General features: G+C 33.8%; 3 protein-coding genes across 3 annotated transcripts in view; 1 reads left to right on the plus strand and 2 right to left on the minus strand.

Annotated features, from left to right (window-relative positions):
* LOC110992295 (zinc finger protein ush) overlaps positions 1–9,996 on the minus strand; it is a 145,903-nt gene extending 135,907 nt beyond the window's left edge. Inside the window, exon 1 of the mRNA XM_022258052.2 lies at positions 9,846–9,996. Coding sequence (XP_022113744.2) covers positions 9,846–9,885 — 40 coding nt within the window. The 5' untranslated portion in view covers positions 9,886–9,996. The remainder of the gene's footprint in view (positions 1–9,845) is intronic.
* A 2,821-nt stretch (positions 9,997–12,817) lies between these two features.
* On the minus strand, positions 12,818–19,661 carry LOC123689495. Its single transcript, XM_045629806.1, has 2 exons — positions 19,426–19,661; positions 12,818–13,319 (listed from the first exon to the last, which is right to left on the minus strand). The coding sequence occupies exons 1-2, from the start codon at positions 19,646–19,648 to the stop codon at positions 12,970–12,972; spliced, it is 573 nt and encodes a 190-aa protein (XP_045485762.1). The 5' UTR covers positions 19,649–19,661; the 3' UTR covers positions 12,818–12,969.
* LOC110992314 (Krueppel-like factor 10) lies at positions 18,020–19,424 on the plus strand. The gene is made up of 2 exons (XM_022258073.2): positions 18,020–18,230; positions 18,418–19,424. The coding sequence occupies exons 1-2, from the start codon at positions 18,162–18,164 to the stop codon at positions 19,309–19,311; spliced, it is 963 nt and encodes a 320-aa protein (XP_022113765.2). The 5' UTR covers positions 18,020–18,161; the 3' UTR covers positions 19,312–19,424.
* Positions 19,662–23,981: the final 4,320 nt, after the last annotated feature.

The following is a 23,981-nucleotide window of genomic DNA, read 5'->3' on the forward strand; positions in this document are numbered from 1 at the left end:
TATTATATACTTTAACAGGAAAATTGGTGTTAACCAGTGTTTAATAATTCAATTTCTTTATTAAATATAATTTAAATAATCAAAATATAACAGACCCTTATTTAGCAATCGTATTTTTAATTATAATCTTATGTAATATAGGTGAATTGTTTCTATTATAGCATTAGCAATGTAAATAATCTTCTACAAAATAATCTATGTGATAAGTGATAAGATTCCTTATCAATATCTAACAGAATCGATCATTTCTATCAAAAAATTAATCTTCTACATAATCCATTCTGCCCTTTGAAAACGGATTATAAATATTAATACATTATTAGTTGCGTATACGACATAAATAATATTTTATTTGTCAGAAGTGGATCATAATTTTTTTAGGCTTATAAGCTTAAGTTTATTAGGGCGGTTACAGACTAGCGTATTTTTCTGCGTGTATGCGGTTGTTACAGCATACGCGCTTACACGCGCGCTATAATACGCGCTTCAAAAATCCCGTAAACTGGCATATTTCTGAGTGTTCGCTCGAACCGGTAGTGGCGTCGTGTCAGTATCAACATGGATTCTGACGAAGAAACATTGCTATTTAGAAAATCATTATTATTATGTTTATGAATTTATTCTGACCGCCTTCGGGACTTTTGTTGGACTGGTCGAGATCTCTCCCTTCAGGTTTGATGAAGTGATTCTTCCTTTTAATAATCGCAATATATAACACATAAAAATATATAATCTGGTCGATACAATAATAATGTTGACGTTTCCAGGCTTGTAGCAACATTTGTCGACACGTTTTCTAATTAGTAATATTTTAAATCAAATTAGTGATCTCAATTAAAAATTCTTATCGGGAATTATTATGACGTTAAATGTTTTTTATAGCATCAAAGTCCTTATTATATCAATATTATTGTTTGCTCAAACAAATTAATTAGTTTAGGTAACAATTCATAAGCACAGATAACAATAATTACTTTAAAGAATTACATACAAAATCTGCTCCGATTTAGGCCGAAGACTATACGTATTATATGTATATGCAAAATGTTATTAAGTAAAATTTGTACACCTCTAGGTATGTTAATGTGCTCCTGGGAAAGAGACCGTGAAGCATTTGTAGATGCAGTCGAGTTGGAATAATCCGAGGCATTAGTGGGAATAGGACACCCACCTGACCAAGTTGGGTACCACATAACCCTTGGTTATTTTTTGCCTTGGTTAACAAAACATTTATTTTTTTAACAGATAACCTGTAATTAATTTACATAACGTTTCAAGTGCTTAACAGTAGTCAACCAGTCTCTGCCACAGCTTGACAGTAGACAGATAACAAAAATGTCCTCCGCGACACCATAGATTCGTGATGTATACAAAACATTTCAGATTTGCTAGCAAAGGTCTGCAAGACTTACTAACACGCTTGGAAATTCCTTGAAGGTTTATTATTTTAAATAAATCATATAATCTGTATTAAACACAAAACATTATCTATATAAAAAATACCAAATTCAAAATTTCATGTAAATTTTAGTTTATGAATAGCTTAGACTTTTTAAATAAAGAACAACTGTTTTACAATAGGCACAACTCGGCCTGAATAACAATTTGGAGCTCAAATACCGATCACCTGATTATCGCCTTTAATAGATCGTTATCAGAATGTCCATCGATTTTAATCCACCGTGATAATGCTTATCCACTAAATCGTTTATCAAAAAGATTTATATCTAGAACATACGCAAGCAAATTCACTTCTTATAAAATATGCTGGGCATTAAAAGAAGACGAACTTAGGGCATTCATTTCAATTTATTTCAACTCTTAATTTTTGTATATAATATTCTTATAGTTTGGATAAGGTTGATAGAGACATGCATTCCCTAGTTCATGACTACTGAATGACAGATGTGGTGCAGTCAATTACACTGGGATCCTACACATAAACCCGATATTATGATACAGTTAAGAATAAAACCAATATGACCAAGGGGCAGTTTTACGCCCAAACTCAATAACATCTCAATCATTTTGGATAGACCTTTGTATGTAAATGACATGCATTCTATCCGTCACCAAAAATGGATTATCTACGAAGGGTTTGGTTTTTGGGATGCGGATAGGAGATCATAGCGTAACAGTCGATTGTGGATTCATTATTGGGTTCGGGCAATATCATATCGATGAATCAAAATTTATCAAAGGAGACTTTAAGTGGACGCTTCTAATAATTTTCTTGGATCACAATCCACACCGTTTAAACGCAGTGCGGTCTCTACATTGGGGTGAATACAGTTTTGTTTTTCGGACCCTATTTCATCCCCTTATTCCCACGCTTCCCACGTGTCAATTGGCCATAAATTTTGACATACTTTTTTATATTAAATCGATAATCCATGTTTTTATAATCCACTTTAAAACAGGTCAGATTCAATATTAAAAGCACTATGGCCCGGTCAAAATTGATATTGATTTAATAAATTTTTCGACTTAAATATACTTGAAGCTGTAGTCATGTAACATATACACATATTTAGTACATAGGTACTGAAAGTAAGGCAAAATGTAAAACATATCAGATAAGATAATAAGTCCGTCTCAGTATCATGTTAACGAGTATTGCTAAATATTATGTACTGGAGATAATATTGGTCGCTATTAAGGATTATTAACGAATACCAAACGAATTTTTATCTTATTTTATACATCTCGAGATTTTATGCGCTGATTAACATGATAACATAAAATTTTATTTCTTTGAAACCTGCATCTCTTTACCGAATATTGTTTGTGATTTGCATTTCAGAAAATTACTTCTTTCATACAGTCATACCCCTGTCCACGGTCGAAAGTTGTATGTATGTACAGAAATAACTGTTTATTGTATAAACATTTTTCTAAAAGCTGAGCAGTGTGGGTTAAATGAGGACCTTATGTCATATATGTATGGTATGAAAGGGAATGCTTTAGATCTTAGCCATGTAAAGCGGTTGAATGAGAAGGGGTTAACAAGTAGCATAGACAAGGCAAGGTGGATGTTGAAATCGGGTAAGACCCAATCAAGGAGGTACTAGGCGAGGGACAAGTTAAAAGTACTCATAACCGACGAATGTGCGTGGTGAATGTCATGAAATTGGATGAAGCGAGAGAGCAGCGCCTTAGCAAATTTGGGAAAAAGGCGTGATTGTGTAAATAAGTATAATATTTTTATAAAATAGGCGCGTAAACGTGTATGGCCTATAGGAGTTACTTCTACTAGCACTAAACGTTAATGTAAATAAAGATGTAACAAAAAGTTTAATAGTTTTAAAAATAATTTAAAAATTTATTACCCTAAGCACTAGTTATACGCGCCGACACAAACAGGAAAATTTTTTTTTCAAACTCCACTACATAATAATGAATCGATTTTTTGATAAAAGTGCATGCCCGGACTATCCCGTCTCTTTCGAAAATGGAGATAATTTACAAATTTTTGCTTAAGTTCTAATGTTAAAACTAAACTAATTAAACAAAATAATGGATTAATTAATGCCAATCTGATGACGTCTGACGCACACTTATCAGTTAACATATCCTGCAGATATGTTTACTAAAATCATTTTATCCTTGACAAATGTACCATAAATAATTTTAATGTAAGCAATGGAATCAATAATCTATTCAACATTTACTTATATTTGAAACGATATTCCTGCTTTTATTATTAATATAATAACGAATAAAAAAATAAATGCTCTATTTCTGTAGATCTCTGCTCGTCATATCCCTTATCTACATAATTAAATTGTTTTAAATTAAGCTCACACAGAGCAAGAACTCACAGAGTTCTTTTTTATTAAAACGTATGTATTCTCCATGGAACTAATATTTTTTTTATGAAGGAGAATGCTAAGCGAAATCCGCATACAATACTTTTATGAAAACCGAACAGCGGTAAACAGTAAGGAATATTTTGCGTAAACCAAACGAAGTCTTAAAGTACTATAGTAAACATTGGTTTATCTTGAAACTTAAATACTTTTTGTTTCTACAAACATAATAAAACCACGTATCTAGTATGGGTAACAACAAGGCAAGATGGTAGTATAAGATGGAAGGAAGCGGGAATTGAAAAACCCCAAAAAAATATTTCATTACAGGTCAGGGGCTGAACAGTTTCCTGGTCACGGTAGAATAGAATCAGAACCCCATTCTACCACCGATTTCTGACCAGCTTGTTGTATATAGTTTTGAGAGAACGTGTGACGTGAGACGGATGACGTTAAGATTGCAACAGCATCTCTCTACAACAATCCATGCGTCATGATATCCATTCCACCAATCACAATCAAAAGCATCGTTTCATTTGGCATCTTCCTTAAGTGTAATCATCATATTTCGAAATCTCTACATATTGTTGTCGAAATAGGAGGCAGCAGACTATAATAAATTGCGGCTTCCATTTATATCCGTAACAAATAATTAAACCCCATAAAGGGGAGAAACAAATGTAATCCACGGTTGTATGGATGGTTGTCGTTGACAATGGCAACGCTGTCTCTGCGCAGGCAATGTCCTTTGAAGCCGCCGATGCACCGAGTGTTTGCTCACAATCGTACGCGTGTCAGGAATTGTTTATCTCATTTGCGATACGGATTCGTTCGGTAAAAAATTGGTTACAATGTTTTCAATGGTGTATCTGTCAGGCCGATTGGGACTTTATTATAATTTTTATATAATACGGCAGGGCAGGATGCTCACGTGATGTTAAGTGATACTCGCCGCCCATCGATGCATTGGCAGTGCTCTAAAATTCATTGTCGATTTTTTTAATTGGAACGCTCTTTTATTTAAGGACCCTAAGTCGAATTGGGGAAATACCGGTGGTGGTGCATAAATTGCCTTAAAAATTTCAGTTGTAAAACTATGGACGTCGAGGTGATACGGGTGGTATTTAGATTTTAGTATTCTGCCATAACGTCCCATTATGAAACCTAGCTGTGGTATTAAACATAATCCAAATAACTCACTCTCCTACTACTACTAATAAAAATATTCTTCCTTTGTGCACATATTCTTAAGCTAAATGTAATGACGGTTTTATGTGAAATAGACCAGTGTCGATAATTTTTGAAACCAAAAAAAATTACAGTAGGATGAAACCCATTAGAAATGCAGGGGAATATGATCAAAATGAAAGGAAAAATAAATTACGGTCGATCCGAGTTCGGGAAGTGGGAGGGGGGTGACTTTTAAGGGGGAAAAATTGTTTATCTTGATTTCCGGCGAAACTACCAGTCCTATGGAAAAAAGTTAAATGGCAAAGTTGTAGGTCATAAAAAGATCTACAACTTTGGTATTTACAATTTTTTCACATAACCTCAAAATTTAGGTGAAAAATTCAAAAAACCAAGTTTTTAGTTTTTTATTTATATCTTTTTTAAAAAGTTTTTTTTTTCTACGAAATTTGGTGAAAACTTACCTTATTATGTCCCAAATATACTGTAATTTATTTGATTTAAAATATTTATTTTTTCGCCTCATTTTAACTTAATATCAAAAAAGCACCCTAATTTTCAATCGAAAATTCTGACGTCAAAATTTCAGCTTTTTTCAAAAAGTTTGGGGGCTTTTTGTTCGTTGAAATATCTACTTTCTGATGGTGTAAAAAAAAATATACATTACTATAGGAAATATTATTAGAAAATGCAAAAAATTGAAAAAACCTCAAATTCGAAAATTTTCTTTTAATTATGTACAATTTTGAGGTATTTATTAAAATTTACACTTTAATTACTCAAAAAATGTAAGATTTCATGCTTCATTGATAAACGAAAAAATTGCAAATTAAAATATACTTCTATAATATTAACTAAAAATAATATTAACAAACAAATAAGTTAATAAAGTTAATATTTAATAAGACATCTACAATATTTTGAAAAAGTTGTAGAATCTTCTGTAAATAATATTTGTAGATGCGTATTTATTGCTGTTTTAAGATAATTTATATACCTGAGTGACCTTCGGTGAATTTTAGCCCAGTGTAAGTTATTTCATTGAGAAGTGGGGATGGACCTAGGAGGGTCTGGGCCTTACTACATACCTGCTATTTCGTAGCAGCTGTAAAAACCGTTAGCTAGTATTCGAGATACAGAGTAGTGTACAACATCGTTTTTAAAAATACACCTGCAGGCTGAGTTACTCTAAGTGATTTGTGAGAAATTTACTTTATTCAAAGAAAAATTCAAAATTCACCGAAGGTCACTCAGGTATATAAATTATCTTAAAACAGCAATAAATAGGCATCTACAAATATTATTTACAGAAGATTCTACAACTTTTTCAAAATATTGTAGATGTCTTATTAAATATTAACTTTATTAACTTATTTGTTTGTTAATTATAGAAGTATATTTTAATTTGCAATTTTTTCGTTTATCAATGAAGCATGAAATCTTACATTTTTTGAGTAATTAAAGTGTAAATTTTAATAAATACCTCAAAATTGTACATAATTAAAAGAAAATTTTCGAATTTGAGGTTTTTTCAATTTTTTGCATTTTCTAATAATATTTCCTATAGTAATGTATATTTTTTTTTACACCATCAGAAAGTAGATATTTCAACGAACAAAAAGCCCCCAAACTTTTTGAAAAAAGCTGAAATTTTGACGTCAGAATTTTCGATTGAAAATTAGGGTGCTTTTTTGATATTAAGTTAAAATGAGGCGAAAAAATAAATATTTTAAATCAAATAAATTACAGTATATTTGGGACATAATAAGGTAAGTTTTCACCAAATTTCGTAGAAAAAAAAAAACTTTTTAAAAAAGATATAAATAAAAAACTAAAAACTTGGTTTTTTGAATTTTTCACCTAAATTTTGAGGTTATGTGAAAAAATTGTAAATACCAAAGTTGTAGATCTTTTTATGACCTACAACTTTGCCATTTAACTTTTTTCCATAGGACTGGTAGTTTCGCCGGAAATCAAGATAAACAATTTTTCCCCCTTAAAAGTCACCCCCCTCCCACTTCCCGAACTCGGATCGACCGTAATTTATTTTTCCTTTCATTTTGATCATATTCCCCTGCATTTCTAATGGGTTTCATCCTACTGTAATTTTTTTTCGTTTTTTACTATTTTTGAAGGCTTCGGCACTGGTCTAAAAGCTTTCATACTAGGTACGAATTCTTCAATGACGGTAGGTATGTGATGTGTATGAACGATTATATTAAAATTTACGTAAGTGATCAAATTCCAATTAAAACAACTTTATTACCATTTCAATTTTTATTTTATGTTTGTTGCCAGTTTATATATTTAGAAAAATGATGTTATAATATAGTTTTATATGTTTATATTTTATACTTTACACAAATATATGATAAACACAACAATCATTTTATATTAATTATAAAAGTATTTTTAAATGTCATCGGTTTGATTAAATATTAATTACTAAAAAAATATATTTCATAAAAAAATATCTTGTTAGTAATTTATCCAACTGAATATTTAAGCAAATCCACATACAAAATAGTACTTGATAATAAATCGAGACGACTGATGAGTCAGTAACTGAATAGTCGAGTGTCGGGAATCATGTCGCGTTATCTCTGAGTGCCACTCGCGGCTATCGAATGTTGGACAATCTGTAAAGCCAATTACACCACCTTATCGGCTCTTACAAATGAGATGAGATCTAACACGAAAAGTGTTTAAGGACGCGGATTTTTTAGTCTATTTTTGAAAAATAATTTTAATAGGCTTTGTCGAAAGAGATTTTCTTGCTTCCTCTGTTGTCCTTGGAACGTCCATAAAATGGTTTATAGAATGTTTAATTTTCATAATAGTACAGATGCTACCTACCCGAGTCATTAATTCAAATTATCCCAGGCTTCCTTTGAAACGTAACCTAAATTTTCCCTAATAAGCTTATTTTATAAAAAAAATTAAAGAGAGCAAACGGTCAGGACGATCAACTGTTAAAAGTTACGTGATACACATGTACACTGAATGAGGGTAGTCCCGTAGTTTTTAATATATCTTATATAGCTGCTGAACTAATTTATAGACTTATATACCCATATAGACATATAAACAATCGGAGACTTAAATGTGATTACACGTCTACTTTACACAATAATATGATAATTATAAAATGACATTTTGCTCTAATGAAGAGATAATCGCCGAAACTGAAGCCGATTTCGAGGAAGAAAAATCATAGTAGAAAAAAATTATCGAGAAATTGTATGGCTGCTATAATGGTTGTACCGCTCTCGAAGGCTTATTGAATAATGAAATAAAAATAACATTTCATAATATTTTTTTTTCAATGCTAGCCTTCGAATATTTCAGCCGACTATTATACATACGTACATATTTTTTCTTTAGTGTATAGCATCTTATAGTAATCTATCGTTGAATAATGAATTATAATAACGTTTATCACAATATGATACAAACTTAAATATAAACAATGTATTTAAGTTTGTTGACCTGAACGCACTTTGTTATAGCAAACAAAAAAAAATTGTGTTCCAATTTACAAGATAGGTCTAACGCGTAGTTGAAAACTAAAAAGAACTGTACTTTGTAATCCCTAAGTAATCCATGGAAATATTATATCTCCAAAGTCTTCACTATTGAATAATATTGAAGTAATAGTTAGGTAACGCCATCTCTCGTTTAAACTCACTTAGATTTGATTTGACAAATAAATTTCCTATAAATTGCTTTGATAAATATCCTGTAAAATCGGATTACAATTAAATATACCTAAATATTTATAATTCTTAATGTCGTAATAAAAAATGTAATAATAATAAACCTGCAAAAGGGGGAATTAAAGGAAAAAATAAACTTCATCCCTAGCTGGGAAGACATTCATTGTGTTTTCTTTCTTCTTCATATTATTCAACTGTCATAATATAAAAAATTTTATGTGAATCGGTGACGCAATATATTGGCCAAATTGTACAGTTTAATGTTTTAGGCCGGGTCAGACTTCTTTATCTGATATGTCTCACAACTGAGATTCGAACACACGACCCCAGTTTGAAGCAACTGTAGCTTATTATTAATGTTTTTTATACACAGACGTTGAATCATAATTAGGAAAATGAACAAGTTCAATGTCCTAGCCACGTAAGAGGTAAATTTGAATTAATTATCCTCAATTCTAGGTAAAATTTAAAATTACATATTTATTGGGCATTCAATACGTATTTTTATGGGCTTTCCTGCAACGAATGCGTAAGTAATATACAAAAATTGGTACTAATATTTAACTAAAACAAATTGTTGCTATTGGAAAGATCGGCTATTTGTCTTAAAACTTACTTAATTACATAATTATATTGTTTATTCTTTCATAAACTATTCTATACATTTACTTTAATTACGAATAAGTAAAAATTATTAATTAAATTTATTACATTAAGACTTTGAGTGCTTCTTCTCTCTTCAGTCTAAAAATATAAATTGAATTTATATATGATATACGAAAAATAATTTAAATATGTCCTATCATATTGACGTAAATTACTACAATACATGAATAACTTAGTATGCGGTGTTTGTACAAATACTGAATATTTGTCACAGGTTTTACAATATAATTAACCATAAAACTACTGATTTTAACTTTCGAATACATTTATATTATTTTTAAAACTTACCATTATTTTGTAGAAGTTTATACATTGTTAAGTACATAAAAGAAAATCAGGCAGGCTATATTTAAATAATAATTATTATGGATATGGCTTTGTGCCTCAAATTGCATGCTTCTTAGATAAATCTAAAATATTAACTATATAATATTTTTTTAGTTAGAAATTGTGAACAAAAACATACGTTTCAACGGCTTAGGGTTGCTCTGTTTCCTTCGAGACATGACCTAGCATGTTCCTATGGGCACCACCATGTCACACAACACTATCTACCACGATATTACGAACAACTTACAAGCGCTTAACACACGTCGATGTAACACGACAGACCAACGCTCACTAGAGGCGTAGTTTCGTCGGCGCCAAATCGAGGAAGGCAACGGCTTGAATTGGCTCCGCCCATCTCCGCGGACCTTTTGAAAATAGAAACGTCTTTCAATATGTAATTTTTAACCCATTTGACAGATGCACTGAAAGCAACTACTACTAGTACTAGGTGATAAGGATGTATAACAGCTTACACCGAAAAACTTGAAATTAAATTAAGTATTGCCAAAACGATATTGGAATAAAAACAATATAACAAATGTCCTTTGCGATATTAAAAAAGCCAATTTGGAGGAGTTCTGCAAGAATGCTGTGACACGAGAATTTTATATAGATTTTAGTTTCAGTGTTATCAGGTAAACAGTCGGCTACTAACTTAGCGGTAGTAAAGAATCCTTCCATATGTCTACCTAATCCGGAGACATATATGTACAACTTATTTTTATTATATATATATTTATTTATTATTTTTATTTAATACTTAAGCAACCTACGCGGTATTTTGCAATCAGCCCTAAGCCTATGAGCGAATTTGTTCTGTGGTGCTGTCATGTGGAGTGACTTCCCATTGGAAGCATCTACTCATCTTCGGTCTAGAGCGAACTTGTTCAAAAAAAATTTTGCAAAGAGGTAAAAACGAAGCCATCTTTATTTCCTACTAAAGTTTTATGCAAAAGCAAAATAAATTAAAACCAATGTGTTTAATACTATTTTCTTGGTTTGCTGCAACTAAAAGAAAAACCTCCAGTGAAATAGGCTAACTTCGCGGCAATTGATGGCGTTAAAATGACGTCATTTGACCGACTGTAATCACACATTATTAAAGTCAGTAGTCACAAAATAAAGGGCCGAACTCCCCTACATAAACAATGATTTGTTTTTGACTTATGTAAAACTCGTTTCTGAATCTCACCCTTTTATCTTAGGTAGTATCAACTTAACTTAGTGTGTTAATTTAGTGTAATAGAGAAACAGTCTCTGGAACAACTTTGGAATAAAAGTGAGTGTCCTTATTTGGCCATGTCCAGTGCTTGCAGTAAAATGTTTTTTCATTTCATTATTATTCATTGAATTCTTATAATATTAAAAGCTGTCGCGGAGTGTTTATTGTCAGCTTCTCGTATATTCTAATTCAAAGATTTAACAGTAAATCTAAGTCTAAAGATATATATTTTGATTTTTATAAGTAAGTTTTATATGATATTTAATTTATCAGTCACAATCCAAGATTGCCGAGAAGCACATAAGCTTATGAAAATGTACCTAATAAGTTTTTTCTTCCAGGTTGCCTGGAAGAAATCGCTCGAAGGCGATAAGGCCGCTCTTTAAACAAACTTAATAGTAAATTTTATAATATATATAAACACTATAATATTATTTAATTCATTTTGTTTCCAACACGCCTGAATGCATGTGAGTGAGTGAAATGTGTCCATATTTGGTCTCAGGATCATTTTCAACACTGCGTAAAGTGTGTTCATAAGCAAGAATACTAATATGAATAATACTTTCTTATATAAATGTCAAATTTGAAAATATTAAAACAATATAATAAGGTAGGAGAGAGTATGGCCATTTAATTATGACAAACATGCAACATTTAAGTTGATTATAAGTATATAATTAAGTAGCAAACGTTGCGATACTTCAGTACATAAAAAGATAAAAATAAAAATAAATCAGTGGCGCTACAACCTGTTTATGTCTTGGCCTCAGATTTCTGAATCTGTTAAATGATGATTTCTTAAATCTAACAGGAAAGTAGGTGATCAGTCTCCAGTCGTCGACTTTTTGGGTCTAAGATATTTATTAAATTATATATACATTCTAAAATAATGTGTATGCCTGAAAAGTACAAGAAAATATGACATCACAAATTTAACACACTTACACATACACATTAATAACATTAACGAGAAGAAGCCGGCATTAGACACAGACAAACAGTCGACGCCGTGTGTCTGACAGGAGGCTCATCACATTTGCCTATTACTTAGATTGACAAATGACATAGGTATAAAACATACACAAATCTGAATCTAGGCAATATACATATGTTTCTATCTTAATATATAAATCTCCAGTCACGATGTTTGTCCGCGATGGACTCGCAAACTACTTAACCGATTTTAAATTAAATTGGCACACCGTGAGCAGTCTGGTTCAACGCCAATCGCAATGGGTCGCATTTTTTTTTATTGCAAATATTTGTTTATTATTTGATACAATCTAACAGATGGCGCTGTGTTAAAAGTACCAACGTTTCACATAAGTTCTCCTACCGTTTCCCTTGAAAAGTCTACGTAATATAACAAAAACCTGAGCCACAGCAACGCTTGGCCGAGTCTGCTAGTTTTATTATAATTTTAATTAACAGAAATTCAATTTCCTTTTATTGTAAACATTCATTCTAAAGATTATACAATCCTAAAAATACATATTTCCTTTAAATGTTGGAAACTTAGATAATTTGTGCCTACCTACCTCTCTGATAATAAATTTCCACTATCTATGCAAATCCAAAAGTATCTTTTCATAAATTACATACATATAAATCATTTTAACCGATCAAAGTAAGGACAATTTATTATATTGATAGCAATTTGTAAAATAATTATCGTTGACAGACATTTGGAATAACAAATATAAAATTTAAAAAAATATAACATACACTGCTTGTAACCGTATAAATATATACATATATACTTTACGATATGAAATTTAATAGATAACCTTTTCTTATCATGATTATATATTTATCCAGCATGTTTTAAAAAAATCTGTATTTTTTTTATTTATACGGAAAGACTCATAATCAAACAACAAAAATTCTACAACTTTGTATAAAATAATTCAATTCTTTTTTACTGCAAAGTGACATCTATCTTTGTTGGATAATACTACGATGATACAGTTTTGATGATTAAGGTGTTATTCACTCAGTGCCTATAATTTTACACTAGATGGCGTTTATACATGTTTTACATTATTAATAAAGAACAATGTGTGCTGTCTTCCGCGCTGCACACGTTGTTATTGGCAGCGATGACTGCAGCACAGGCAGTAATCTGGCGGCAACCGCCTTTGTGTAGTCCGTGGCTGCAGCGGTTTGATGGCGCATTGTGAGGCCTCGGTCCAGTGTGACGGTGATGACTTAGGTAGGTCGCTTTGGGGATCACTGGACCTCTACCCCTTGTAGTTGGTCGCGCCCTTGGTCGCGGGAGCTGTTGCCAGCCAAAGACTATGGCCTGGGTCTTGGCGGCATTTGCGGTCAGGCGCCGCTCAGCCAGCCAGGCCGGTAGGGCATCCAACGACCTCTGCAGCTTGACGCCTGCGTAGCGCAAGAATGAGGAAAATTATATACAAAATAGTTTTACGTTAACTTGCTAGATGGCAGTCATATACATTCTTATATTTTTTTTAAGCAAAATACATTACAATTTAATATATATATATATCCAATAATTCATATTGTGTAATTTTAAAATCATTTTATATTTAAAAGTTAAGAGATAAATAATTATAGATGTCGCTGCTAGATAAGGAATGAAAATAGAAACGCGGTATCGTGTATATCGTCCGATACAGTATAACTAGTTTCGTATTATAAGTATTAGCATAGCACAATGGTGAATGAAACACACAATCAAAATTAATAAATTAATTTTTGAAGATGACTTCACTCCGTAATTGTGATCTGTGAAGCATTTATACATTTTATTAGAGAACTTACTTCTGAGGTCTGAAATCTGTATAATGAATATTATCTAAATATATATATTTCTTGTGTGCGTGTGTATGTGACTGAACTGCTCCTAAACGACTGGACCGATTTAGACGAAATTTTTTGTGTGTGTTCAAGGGGATGGTTTAGATTCACAATTTTGTCCGCTGGACAATGTTTTTTTAATTAATTTTCAATTTATTAGTTGTTGTTGATTTTGGAATGTTTTACATTGGATCCGACAGACGGCGCTACCATCGCAGTGTCAAATTTTAAATAATATTCGAATTTTAATTTTAGTCTGTCCCGAAATTTAAAAAAGTTTTGTTATCATTGTGTTATATCGTGTGTGACCATGTGCTGGTGCAACGATCCAGCACATGGTCTACAATAACACAATCATAACAAAACTTTTTTTAATTTCGGGACTAAAATTAAAATTTGACAGTGCGATGGTAGCGCCGTCTGTCGGATCCAATGTAAAACATTCCAAAATCAACAACTACTAATTAATTAAAAAAAACATTGTCCAGCGGACAAAATTGTGAATCTAAACCATTCTCGAATCTCCACGAACACACACAAAAAATTTCATCAAAATTGGTCCAGTCGTTTAGGAGGAGTTCAGTCACATACACACGCACACAAGAAATATATATATTAAGATTTATTCACACTTCGTTGCTAGAGAGAAACACAAGACATAAACATTACAAGGGATGCAACGGGCGGCCTATTCCAGGCAACCCTAGTAAGAAAAGAAAACAATAAATAAAAATATATGTATGTATATTTTTCTGTATAAATATTAATCTATTAATCACAATTTTTTCTCGTGTTTTTCATGTTGCTTGTATTAAATTGTTTATCACTAGGACCTTTCAATAAACTACGCAAGTTACCAAATATTGCCGCTACAACCTCTTAAGTCTGAGCTTTTTTCTGTACTTCAGTTTTTTTTTAATAGATAAGAGGCCAGCCTTATATGCTTGATACGCCGTCGACTATTTGGATATAACTTATGCCGTTTTCCTTCACCATAAAATAAATTAGTGGCGCTACAACCACTTTAGGTCCTGGCCTCAGATTTCTGAATCTGTTTCATGATCATTTTTAAATCTAATAGGCAAGTAGATGATCAGACTCCAGTGCCTGACACACATCGTCGACTTTTTGGGTCTAAGACATGTCGGTTTCCTCACGATGTTTTCCTTCACCGTTCGAGCAAATGTTAAATGCGCACATAGAAAGAAAGTGCATTGGTGCACAGCCCGGGATCGAACCTACGACCTCAGGTATGAAAGTCGGCCGCTGAAGCAACTAGGCCAACACTGCTCTTTTCCTTCACCAGCGATTAAATGGGCGGATAGAAGGTGCATTGGTGCATAGCCGCGGTTCGAAGCAAATCCTAAGGAATAAGAATCGCACTCTGAAGCCACTATTACAGTAGTTGGTCAGACATTTGTGTAGCTATATAATATTATAAAGAGGAAAGTAAATATGTATGTAACGAATTAGCTTAAAAATCACTGGACCGATTTAAAAAATTCTCTCACAATATAATGGCTACATTATTACTGATTAATATAGATTATTTTATTGCAAGAAAAAAAATAAAAATTGCTAAAATTATAATAATGTTATCCGAGGTGTAAAAAAATGCCTACAAATATCTTTCATCGTATGCGCTGCGGAAACGATTGATGATAGAAAAAAAATCAATGTTTCACAATATTGAAAAACATATCAATATCTACAACAAATTTTTAAAAAACTCCACCTGTGCGCAGCCGGGACGGGCCGTTAGTGAGTAAATACTTTTGTCACGCAGTTTTTAACCGACTTCAAAAAACGGAAGCAATATTGAAGTACTCATCTAGTATAATATTTTATTTCGTACTCATCATATCGCTGGCGAACTCTTCCAGGCAATCCATGATTAAAGAGAGCTATTGAAACGAACGTAAAGACTTTACCTGTACAAGAATCTTGTTTAGCTATAATTAGCCACAGTTAGGTCAGACCAATGACTCAGTATTCATCGACACGTCACACTCTAATCCGGCTTTGTTTCACACAGCCAGACAACCAAACACACACACAATCGAACGGGACGTATAGTGCAAGGTACACTCTGCGCGATTGTTTGGCCTGCGATTCTTTAATTTTAATTCCGTAGAATTCTGAGCTATCATTTGTTAGTGAATGTTTTAGTAAGTGCGGTGCTCCACATTAAAAGTGATTTTACGGCGAGAGATAACCATAAACAGTAAAAAACGCACAATTAAAGATGGAGTGGCTGAATGGAATTCGGTGGAGAAATTTTAGAAGCAACATTTAAAGGTGGCGACTAACAAAAAATTTTCGCGCTATGTGAATATTTGTTCGTTGTGAGCATGCTCATTGCTCATAACACCTTTCCATCCGTTCCATCATGTCCATCATCTCTTGTTGTGTTCCTGTTTTCCACTTACCACCGTTGTAGGGACAGTCTTCTCTTTAGTAGGGACTCTAAGTATTTATTTCTTTCTTTATTGTATAAATAATCTTAAATAGTAGGTAAGTTGGTATGGTGGAAACATAAACTGGACACAGTTTTTAGTAGTAGTAGTATTATTGGATTCTTATGTTAAATATGTTTTTAAGTAAATTAATGTTTAATTAGTTATAAGTCTTAAGTTGGGCTAGATTATATTTTACTCGGGACTCGGGACTCCGGTTTACGTTATGTACTTTACTCGGGATTTTTCTTATTTTTTATAAATTGTTTTTTTTTTTGGAAATTAAATTTAATAACGAATTACATACTAATAAAATGATGAAATATGAATGTAATTATCGAATAAAGATAATTATATTCATATTTAACTTTTTATTTGACTGACATCTTTAAACGAGCAATTCTATGTTTAAGTTGATAAAACACACATTTTCTATAAATTATTCCTAGATTGATTTATCGCCCCCGAAACCCCCCGTATACCTACTTTATTTCATGAAAATCGTTGGAGTAGATTCCGAGATTCCAATTATATATATACATATATACAAGAATTGCTCGTTTAAAGATATAAGATATCGCTCCCGCTGAGTTTTCCGCTTCAATATGTCACTTGCGCCTCGATCACGCGTCCAACTCGTGCTACTTTCACGTAACACTGCCGTCATTCGCGTACATTTTTCTCGACAACTCTTTCGTCATCCATTAATATTCGCCGGTCACCGATGAGGAAATATCAACAAAACATTGACCTATAAAAATTGTTTGGAAAGATTATATTAACTTTTGAATAATGTTTGTCTATTATTTAAAAAAAAAAACAAACAAGATACAAAAATTACATTAAAAATTTCTGCACCGTGACTGGGCCCAGATGGAAGATAGATTTTCAAGCTTATATTTTAGTGAAAATTATTTAGATACGATACTTTTATACAAGAAGTAAGAACATTTGTTGTTAAAAAAGATTAAACGAATTAGCCAAGGTTTCGTATACTTTAAATATCTTAATTTAAATGGGTACTATAATGTTACTTTATAATAACTTAAATGTTTGTGTGACACAAAAAATTTACCATTGAGTTTTGCGGCGCATTTTAAATCACGATTTTGTTCATGTTCAATGATTATTTTGTTTATTTACGAGTATTTTCCATCGAGCTACAAAGTTTGAACCGGTATGTAAGATAAACAAGTTAACTAGTTCAATCGTTTATGTTAAGAATGGATATGGATTTTTTAAATTTTTTGTATATGTCTTTTAATTCGTTTAATTGCTTTCATAATTTTCTATAATTTTCAGTATGCTTTATGTTGCACCACTTTCTGAGCGTTCAGAAAACGGAGAAATAATTGCGAATTAAAATATGTCATAATTGTAAACAAGAACGTACACCAAAACAAATCCGTATTTGAAGAGTGTGTACTTCCTAATTTGTGTATCAACCTGCCGTGTGCATACACGATGTTATTGTGTTGCGTATTTGTTTGGTTTAACGAATTTCTTGCGCGGTCGTTGACACCTGCCAAAATGCAGCAAAACAAACCCGTCCGGTGGTGCCGACGCGCATGTCGCTGCAGCCGCAGGGCGCTGTGACCTTGCTCGCCCGCGCCCCTCGCGACGTCATGCGGGGGCGCGCCGGTGACGTCACGCAGCGACCTCGGCGATCGTCACTCGCTGTGCACGTGAATAACACGCGCCGGCACGCTTTAGCTGCGTGATCACTGCGCCGCCATTGGCTGTCCTGGCCGCGCCGTCCGCTCCCATTGGCCGCCCTTCGCCCGCGCTCCGCACCCGCTCGTGCTTCGTGCCGTGAAACACCGCGAAGCGGTTTATTCGTCTGCCGATTGCCGACGAATACTAACGCACCTTGAGTAGAATCGCGTCGCGCCAAAGCAAGTTTACTGTATTAAAAAGAAAGTTTCTCACCTTTGAATGAACAATCAGAATGTCTACTCTCCTCGATGTTTGCGGTCCTCTTTCACCACCGTCAACGCCGCCGTTGATGGAAGACAAAGTAAGTTTCGGTTATTTTTTTTAATTTATTTAATTAATAAAAAAAAAATTTTTTGTAGATTATTTTAAAAAAAACAATCTTTACCTTGGCCAACTGAAAGTATGTAGCGCACAGCGCGAACACGCATCGCACGCGTGCTCTGACTCACCGAACGTATACTTACGGCAGAATGTTTCTTTGTCTACAGGTGGAAGTATTGAAGAAAACAGCTGTAAAAAGGGCTAGAGAGTCGCCCCCTGTGGGGTTCGTCACTCCCCAGCCATCTGACTCGGAGGGTGAAGATGAATGCAGCAAGCGCTCTCGGTGCGAGTTGGCCCGCCTGCTCCTCACCACACCTCCTCCAGAACCGCAAGTGTGCCCGCGGCCATCGGTCATTATGCGGGCTCACAAAGATGGAACCTGCAGCCCAGAACCGCTGCTGCCGCCACCGCCGCCAGAATCAATGAACATTCTCAAAACTCTTAAATTTAAAATGAACCGTGGCCACAGTTATTCGCAGGTGAAATATATTGCGACTCAGACACAAAGCCCTCCCGCCCTTGTTGAGACGCCGGCGAAAGTTGAAGAGCCGCGAGTGCCGTCGCCGCACCTAGAATTGCCCACTAAACAGGAAGAGCGGGTTCCGGCGGCCACACCCGGCTGGGTGCCATTAGCGCCCCGCCCCACGCCAGCAGTCATCGTTCCGGGCAACCTAATTCCCACAACTGCCCTATGGCTGGTGACTCCCGCCCCAGCCGCCAGACGCAGGCTATACGAGTGTTCGCATCCTGGTTGTGGAAAGAATTACTTTAAGTCTTCACATTTGAAAGCTCACGCCCGAACCCACACGGGAGAGCGGCCGTTCCGCTGTGCGTGGCCTGGATGCGAGCGACGTTTCTCCCGATCTGACGAGTTGTCCCGCCACAAGAGAACACACACGGGAGAAAAGAAATTCGGATGCCGCGTCTGCAACCGCCGCTTCATGCGATCCGACCACCTCGCGAAGCACGTTAAACGTCACGCTAAAGAAAGGACGCCACAACCGGTGATGAGGCTCCTTCCTTCTCCGCCGCTGGCCATCCAGCCCACCGCAATGAACTGACTGTGATTAAGATCTCATGATCGTTAGCTTAGTACTCTTTAAGACTGTCCTATCTACTACTTAGCTAGCACTTAAGATTAACTTGTAAGATAAAAATATAAAGATTTCATTTACACTGTGGTTTGATTTCACTAACGCACACGCAAATAACACTACACGCACAATGAAATGAGAAAAAACACTTCAACTCACACCCTCTGGGGTGAGACGGCCGACTGTCGACTCGCGCCCGGCACACCCGACTTCTGATAAGAAAAAACCTAACGGCCTTATCTTGTAAGAGACGCGTGATATGCGATTTAATTAAATTCAAATACATATTTGCTTTAACGAACATTACAGTACATCGCCAACTTTCTAAAACACGAATAAAATAATCAATTGTATAATATTAAATAATGTATTACATCTGAATAAAGTTACAATTATTATCTAGTGGATAATAATTGTAACTTTGATTCAGGTACAACATTTTGGGCTTAAAGCAAGTTTTATATATTGCATAATGTTTTTAGCATTGCTTAAACATTATAATAAAATATCTCGTGGTAAAGTTATTAACAATTGGAAGCGCAAACATCGCTTCTCTGGGCGTAAATTGAATATTTTCTTAATAAATCTAGGATGCCTATAGATATTATTTATGTAAACTCGAGCAAATTTGACTAAGTCGTGCATAATCCGGATATTCTATTGAATTCATGTAATTCGTGTTAATATCTTTGCAAAATATTAGTACACGATTTATACATATCAAAATGTTTTTGGATCATTTTGGTAAATTTCCAGTGTAAAGAATTATTTGTATTACACATGTAAGCCTAATTAATGTATCAATTCGTATACTATGTGGACACACGCTGAAAGACGAGAACGCAACATAATTAATGCGCAATATTATATGATAATCTTGAACGACACTTTTTGCATGCAATTTACAATACGGTGTCTTGACGACATTCAGATTTGCGATAAAAAAAATTAGATTGTAAAAGTTACTATTAATTTATTATACCACAAATAAAAATGTAATAATGTTTATTAAAATTAAAATGTTTTATAAAATTACGAAAATCACGACTAACGAATGATTCAAATATAAACGAATATTGTGGTCTTATAATGCATTTCACTTCCATTTATCGCGCTGTGGGCCACCTTAGAAATGTTATTAATAAAATTAAATTTTATCTTTCATAAAAATATAACATATCCTGTTTATTGACCTCTTAATAATAGCTAAAACTTGAAATCCATTACAGTCACAATATTAACACGCGGTGCCCACGCCTTGCGGTTGTGTACGTGACGTCACACTTTCTTGATAGCGAACACTTCCTAAGATAACATGCCATAACAAATTCGGTTAATAACAATCCTGTTTCCATGATTGTCAAGGTTAATAATTCCATTAAAAATTTGTAAGAGACATTCGAGAGATCCATTTTTTTAATTAACTAAGTACAATCTACATTTATCGTAAATAATTTTAATAGAAGAGATAGATTTATTATTATTATATTATTTCATTTTATATTAAGTAACATGCGTAAACAATATATTTTATTAGAACAGCAGTCGAGACAAGCGTCTCTTAAGTTTTCCATACAAAAATTTATCGTTAGGTACATTACAAAAACCATTCTATTTGACACATTGTGCGTGCGTTTAGATCTCTAGTCGAATCCCAATGACACGACCCGTCTTTCCGCTTAACCATAGACAATTAAAATAAATTGTTTAACCGATGTGATTGAAATCAATTCCGTTTAATTTATAAATAGTCTTTAACAACAACTATAATATTTAAATACAATATTTGGCAACATATAGAAGGGGTGGTACGCTTTAACAAATTACCAGGACATCCTTGACAAGAATTCCTTGTCACATTACAACTAACCTAGGTCAAACTTTAGCTATGTCACCGGAAATAAGTAGAAGGCCAAGGTTATTAATATTTCATAATTTAATTGCCTATTAAATAGAGCTTCCTTTAAAAACATTGAAATCTCTGACCATGACACCTGATATTTTCTAAACGGATTAGGGTTTTTTTTTTGTAACAGAGAACCGAATAACTATAAGTCCACTCGAAAGCTATAATAGTATTTTAATTAAATCTCTCGTTAACTACTCGGGCTGTTACTTTTATTGTGAAGTCACAAAAATGAGTAAATGGAATTAATATAACGTTTGTTCTAAATAGCATTGCAGCGAAAGAAGCGAATTAAATAATATGTAATAGTGAGCAAATCGTGTACAGTCCAAAGTCTTTATTATGGCCTTGACTTGAGAAAGGGACTTAATGCACCCTGTTATACTTATAATATTTATCTCCGGCAAGAAAACCTCCTCCTATATATGCAATTTTATCCTCCAGTATGTGCAATTTTTAGCGCGCAAAATGACAGACCCGCCAAATGACAAATTTCAAATGTCAAAATGACATACATATTTCGATAATTGGACCATCTTTAAATTGATTATTTTTTTACTTGAAACTGGCAACTTATAACTATTGCCATAATATTTTTTTATCAACGGTTGCACTTTATACAGTGTAGGATGTCCTCACAAAAACACTAATTATATCAGAAAGCAAGGTTTCCAACTAGAGTTTGACCAATTCAATACAAAGTCATTTATTCATTTAGGTAACTTAATGTACACTTATATACTTATAGTTCTCCATATCCAGTTCTCAAATCAAGAGCGTAGAACGGAAGAGAAGAACTGGCAAAAAAATCTCCGCCACTCTTTTTAATCGCCAAGATTTTTCTTTCACACAACGTTTGTAAGGAGCTGCAACCGTTACACTATGTTCCATATGACATCTTGAGTAATAAAGAATTATAAAATAAATAAAAACAAAGATTTGTCCTCTATCAGCAGGAGGCATGGTGAAATAGGAGCACGCACTTACATAATCGTGGGAACAACACGGAAATACGTAGTAGAAACAACTAATATCACCGCACACATGATTACACAAACTAACTAACAAAACGTAAGGACAGAATTAGCAAAGCAAATCTATTTCGTTCACAACATTCGACTTCCTTAGGAAATAAAAAAAAATATTAAAACAGCTCTTTCTAAATTTCTAAAAAACTCTTTCTATATTAAGTTTAGTTTCTATAGCGATTTGAGGTGACTTTAAATAAAATGCTTTCACTCACTCACAACCAATGCTTTGGTTTTATTTGTTACTTTAGTTTTTTTATATAGAACAGGGGGTAAACGGGCAGGAGGCTAACGTGTGCTACCGCCGCCCATGGGCAATCTCAATGCTTCTCGCGAGTGGTTGCCGGACTTCTAAGAATCGGTACGCTCTTTCCTTGAAGGACCTTAAGTGTAGTCACACTATGTACTGTGTACTTAGTATATTTTCTATCCGCAATGGCAGGCTATGTTCAATACCTGCAGCATGTAAACCCGTAAAATGTGATATTGTATATAATAAGAGGCAAATAAACTTCATTATTTTTATTCTTCTCAGTAAATTCGTATTCTGCTTTTTTGTGCGGTGCATATCATTGTATCGGTCGTGTGTATACATAAATAGCATATGAGGATTTTATAATAATAATTTTACGTATTCACTGACCCTGATTGTTATATTATACGTTCCTGAGTTCACATTTGGTCAAGGTTTTTAAGACAATACAATGAAAACAAGTATTTTGGATTTTATTTAAAATATATTTGAATGGGAACATGAGGCAGGGATAACAGGTTGTAGCCACTGGTATTTTCTCCAATATTATACAATAACTAATCTAAATATACCAGAGGTAGACCTATAAATTGATAATTAAATTTGTAAACTATTGAATGTAATTTTTAATAATTTTGGCTTTGCAAATAAAACATTATTTGTTTTTTTCAAGTTAACTCATGTTCATCCACTTGCTCACGGCAACAATACAATACACACAGAATACATAACAACAATTTGTATGCAGCTATACATACTGATCCGCAGATGCGAGAACACATCACAAAATTCTCTAAAAATTATGAATAAATAAAAATATTTGACAATTGTCAACTATAGCCATATATGTATTATCTGATATCTATTATCAGCGCCATTATGATGATATGTGATCGCCCATTTTTTCACTTCACCCATAGCCAAAAGGGGGCAGGTAATTTTTCTCACAACGACATCATGTCGTTACCGTCCGTCTATGTTCCAAATTAAGAGCCAACAGGAATCACTAGAGACGATGACAAGCGGATGAGATGTCTTTTATCCTTGGACGGGCTTTGGTGTGCGATGTTTCTTGTGTGGACAAGTTAGTCCCGTCTCATTTCCTCGGACAAGCGTAAAAGCTGGCGCGGACAGAGCAAGCGGAAAATAATAACCGGCTCAAAAATATTAGTCTTTTCTCCAACTCTGATTTTGTTCCTTGGAGTAGTACTCTTGGGCCGTGAGGTTAAAGTGCACATGCGCTAATTAAAGAATCAATCTGGCGCCTCGTAGATAGTACATGTGTCACCAGAGCAGAGTTGTATATTTGTGTATTAACAAAATGATGTGGTGTCGTGAGACGCCAGGTAGGAACGAAGTTGCCTAATGTAGAATCGACACAAATTGCAAAATAAACGTGGCTACTCACGAGTAAAATGTATCTATAATGTGAGTATTGGCCACGTGCTTG

This window comes from Pieris rapae, chromosome 10, assembly GCF_905147795.1.
Source record: "Pieris rapae chromosome 10, ilPieRapa1.1, whole genome shotgun sequence".
NCBI lineage: Eukaryota > Metazoa > Arthropoda > Insecta > Lepidoptera > Pieridae > Pieris > Pieris rapae.

Bases quoted from the DNA above. Each gene is read 5' to 3' on its own strand.
- LOC110992314 (XM_022258073.2), top strand. From the start codon at position 18,162: ATGTCTACTCTCCTCGATGTTTGCGGTCCTCTTTCACCACCGTCAACG. The intron at 18,231-18,417 runs GTAAGTTTCGGT...CTTTGTCTACAG, and splicing joins CGCCGTTGATGGAAGACAAA to GTGGAAGTATTGAAGAAAAC.
- LOC123689495 (XM_045629806.1), bottom strand. From the start codon at position 19,648: ATGTTCGTTAAAGCAAATATGTATTTGAATTTAATTAAATCGCATATC. The intron at 13,320-19,425 runs GTAAATGAAATC...TGCGCTACGCAG, and splicing joins TAGTGAAATCAAACCACAGT to GCGTCAAGCTGCAGAGGTCG.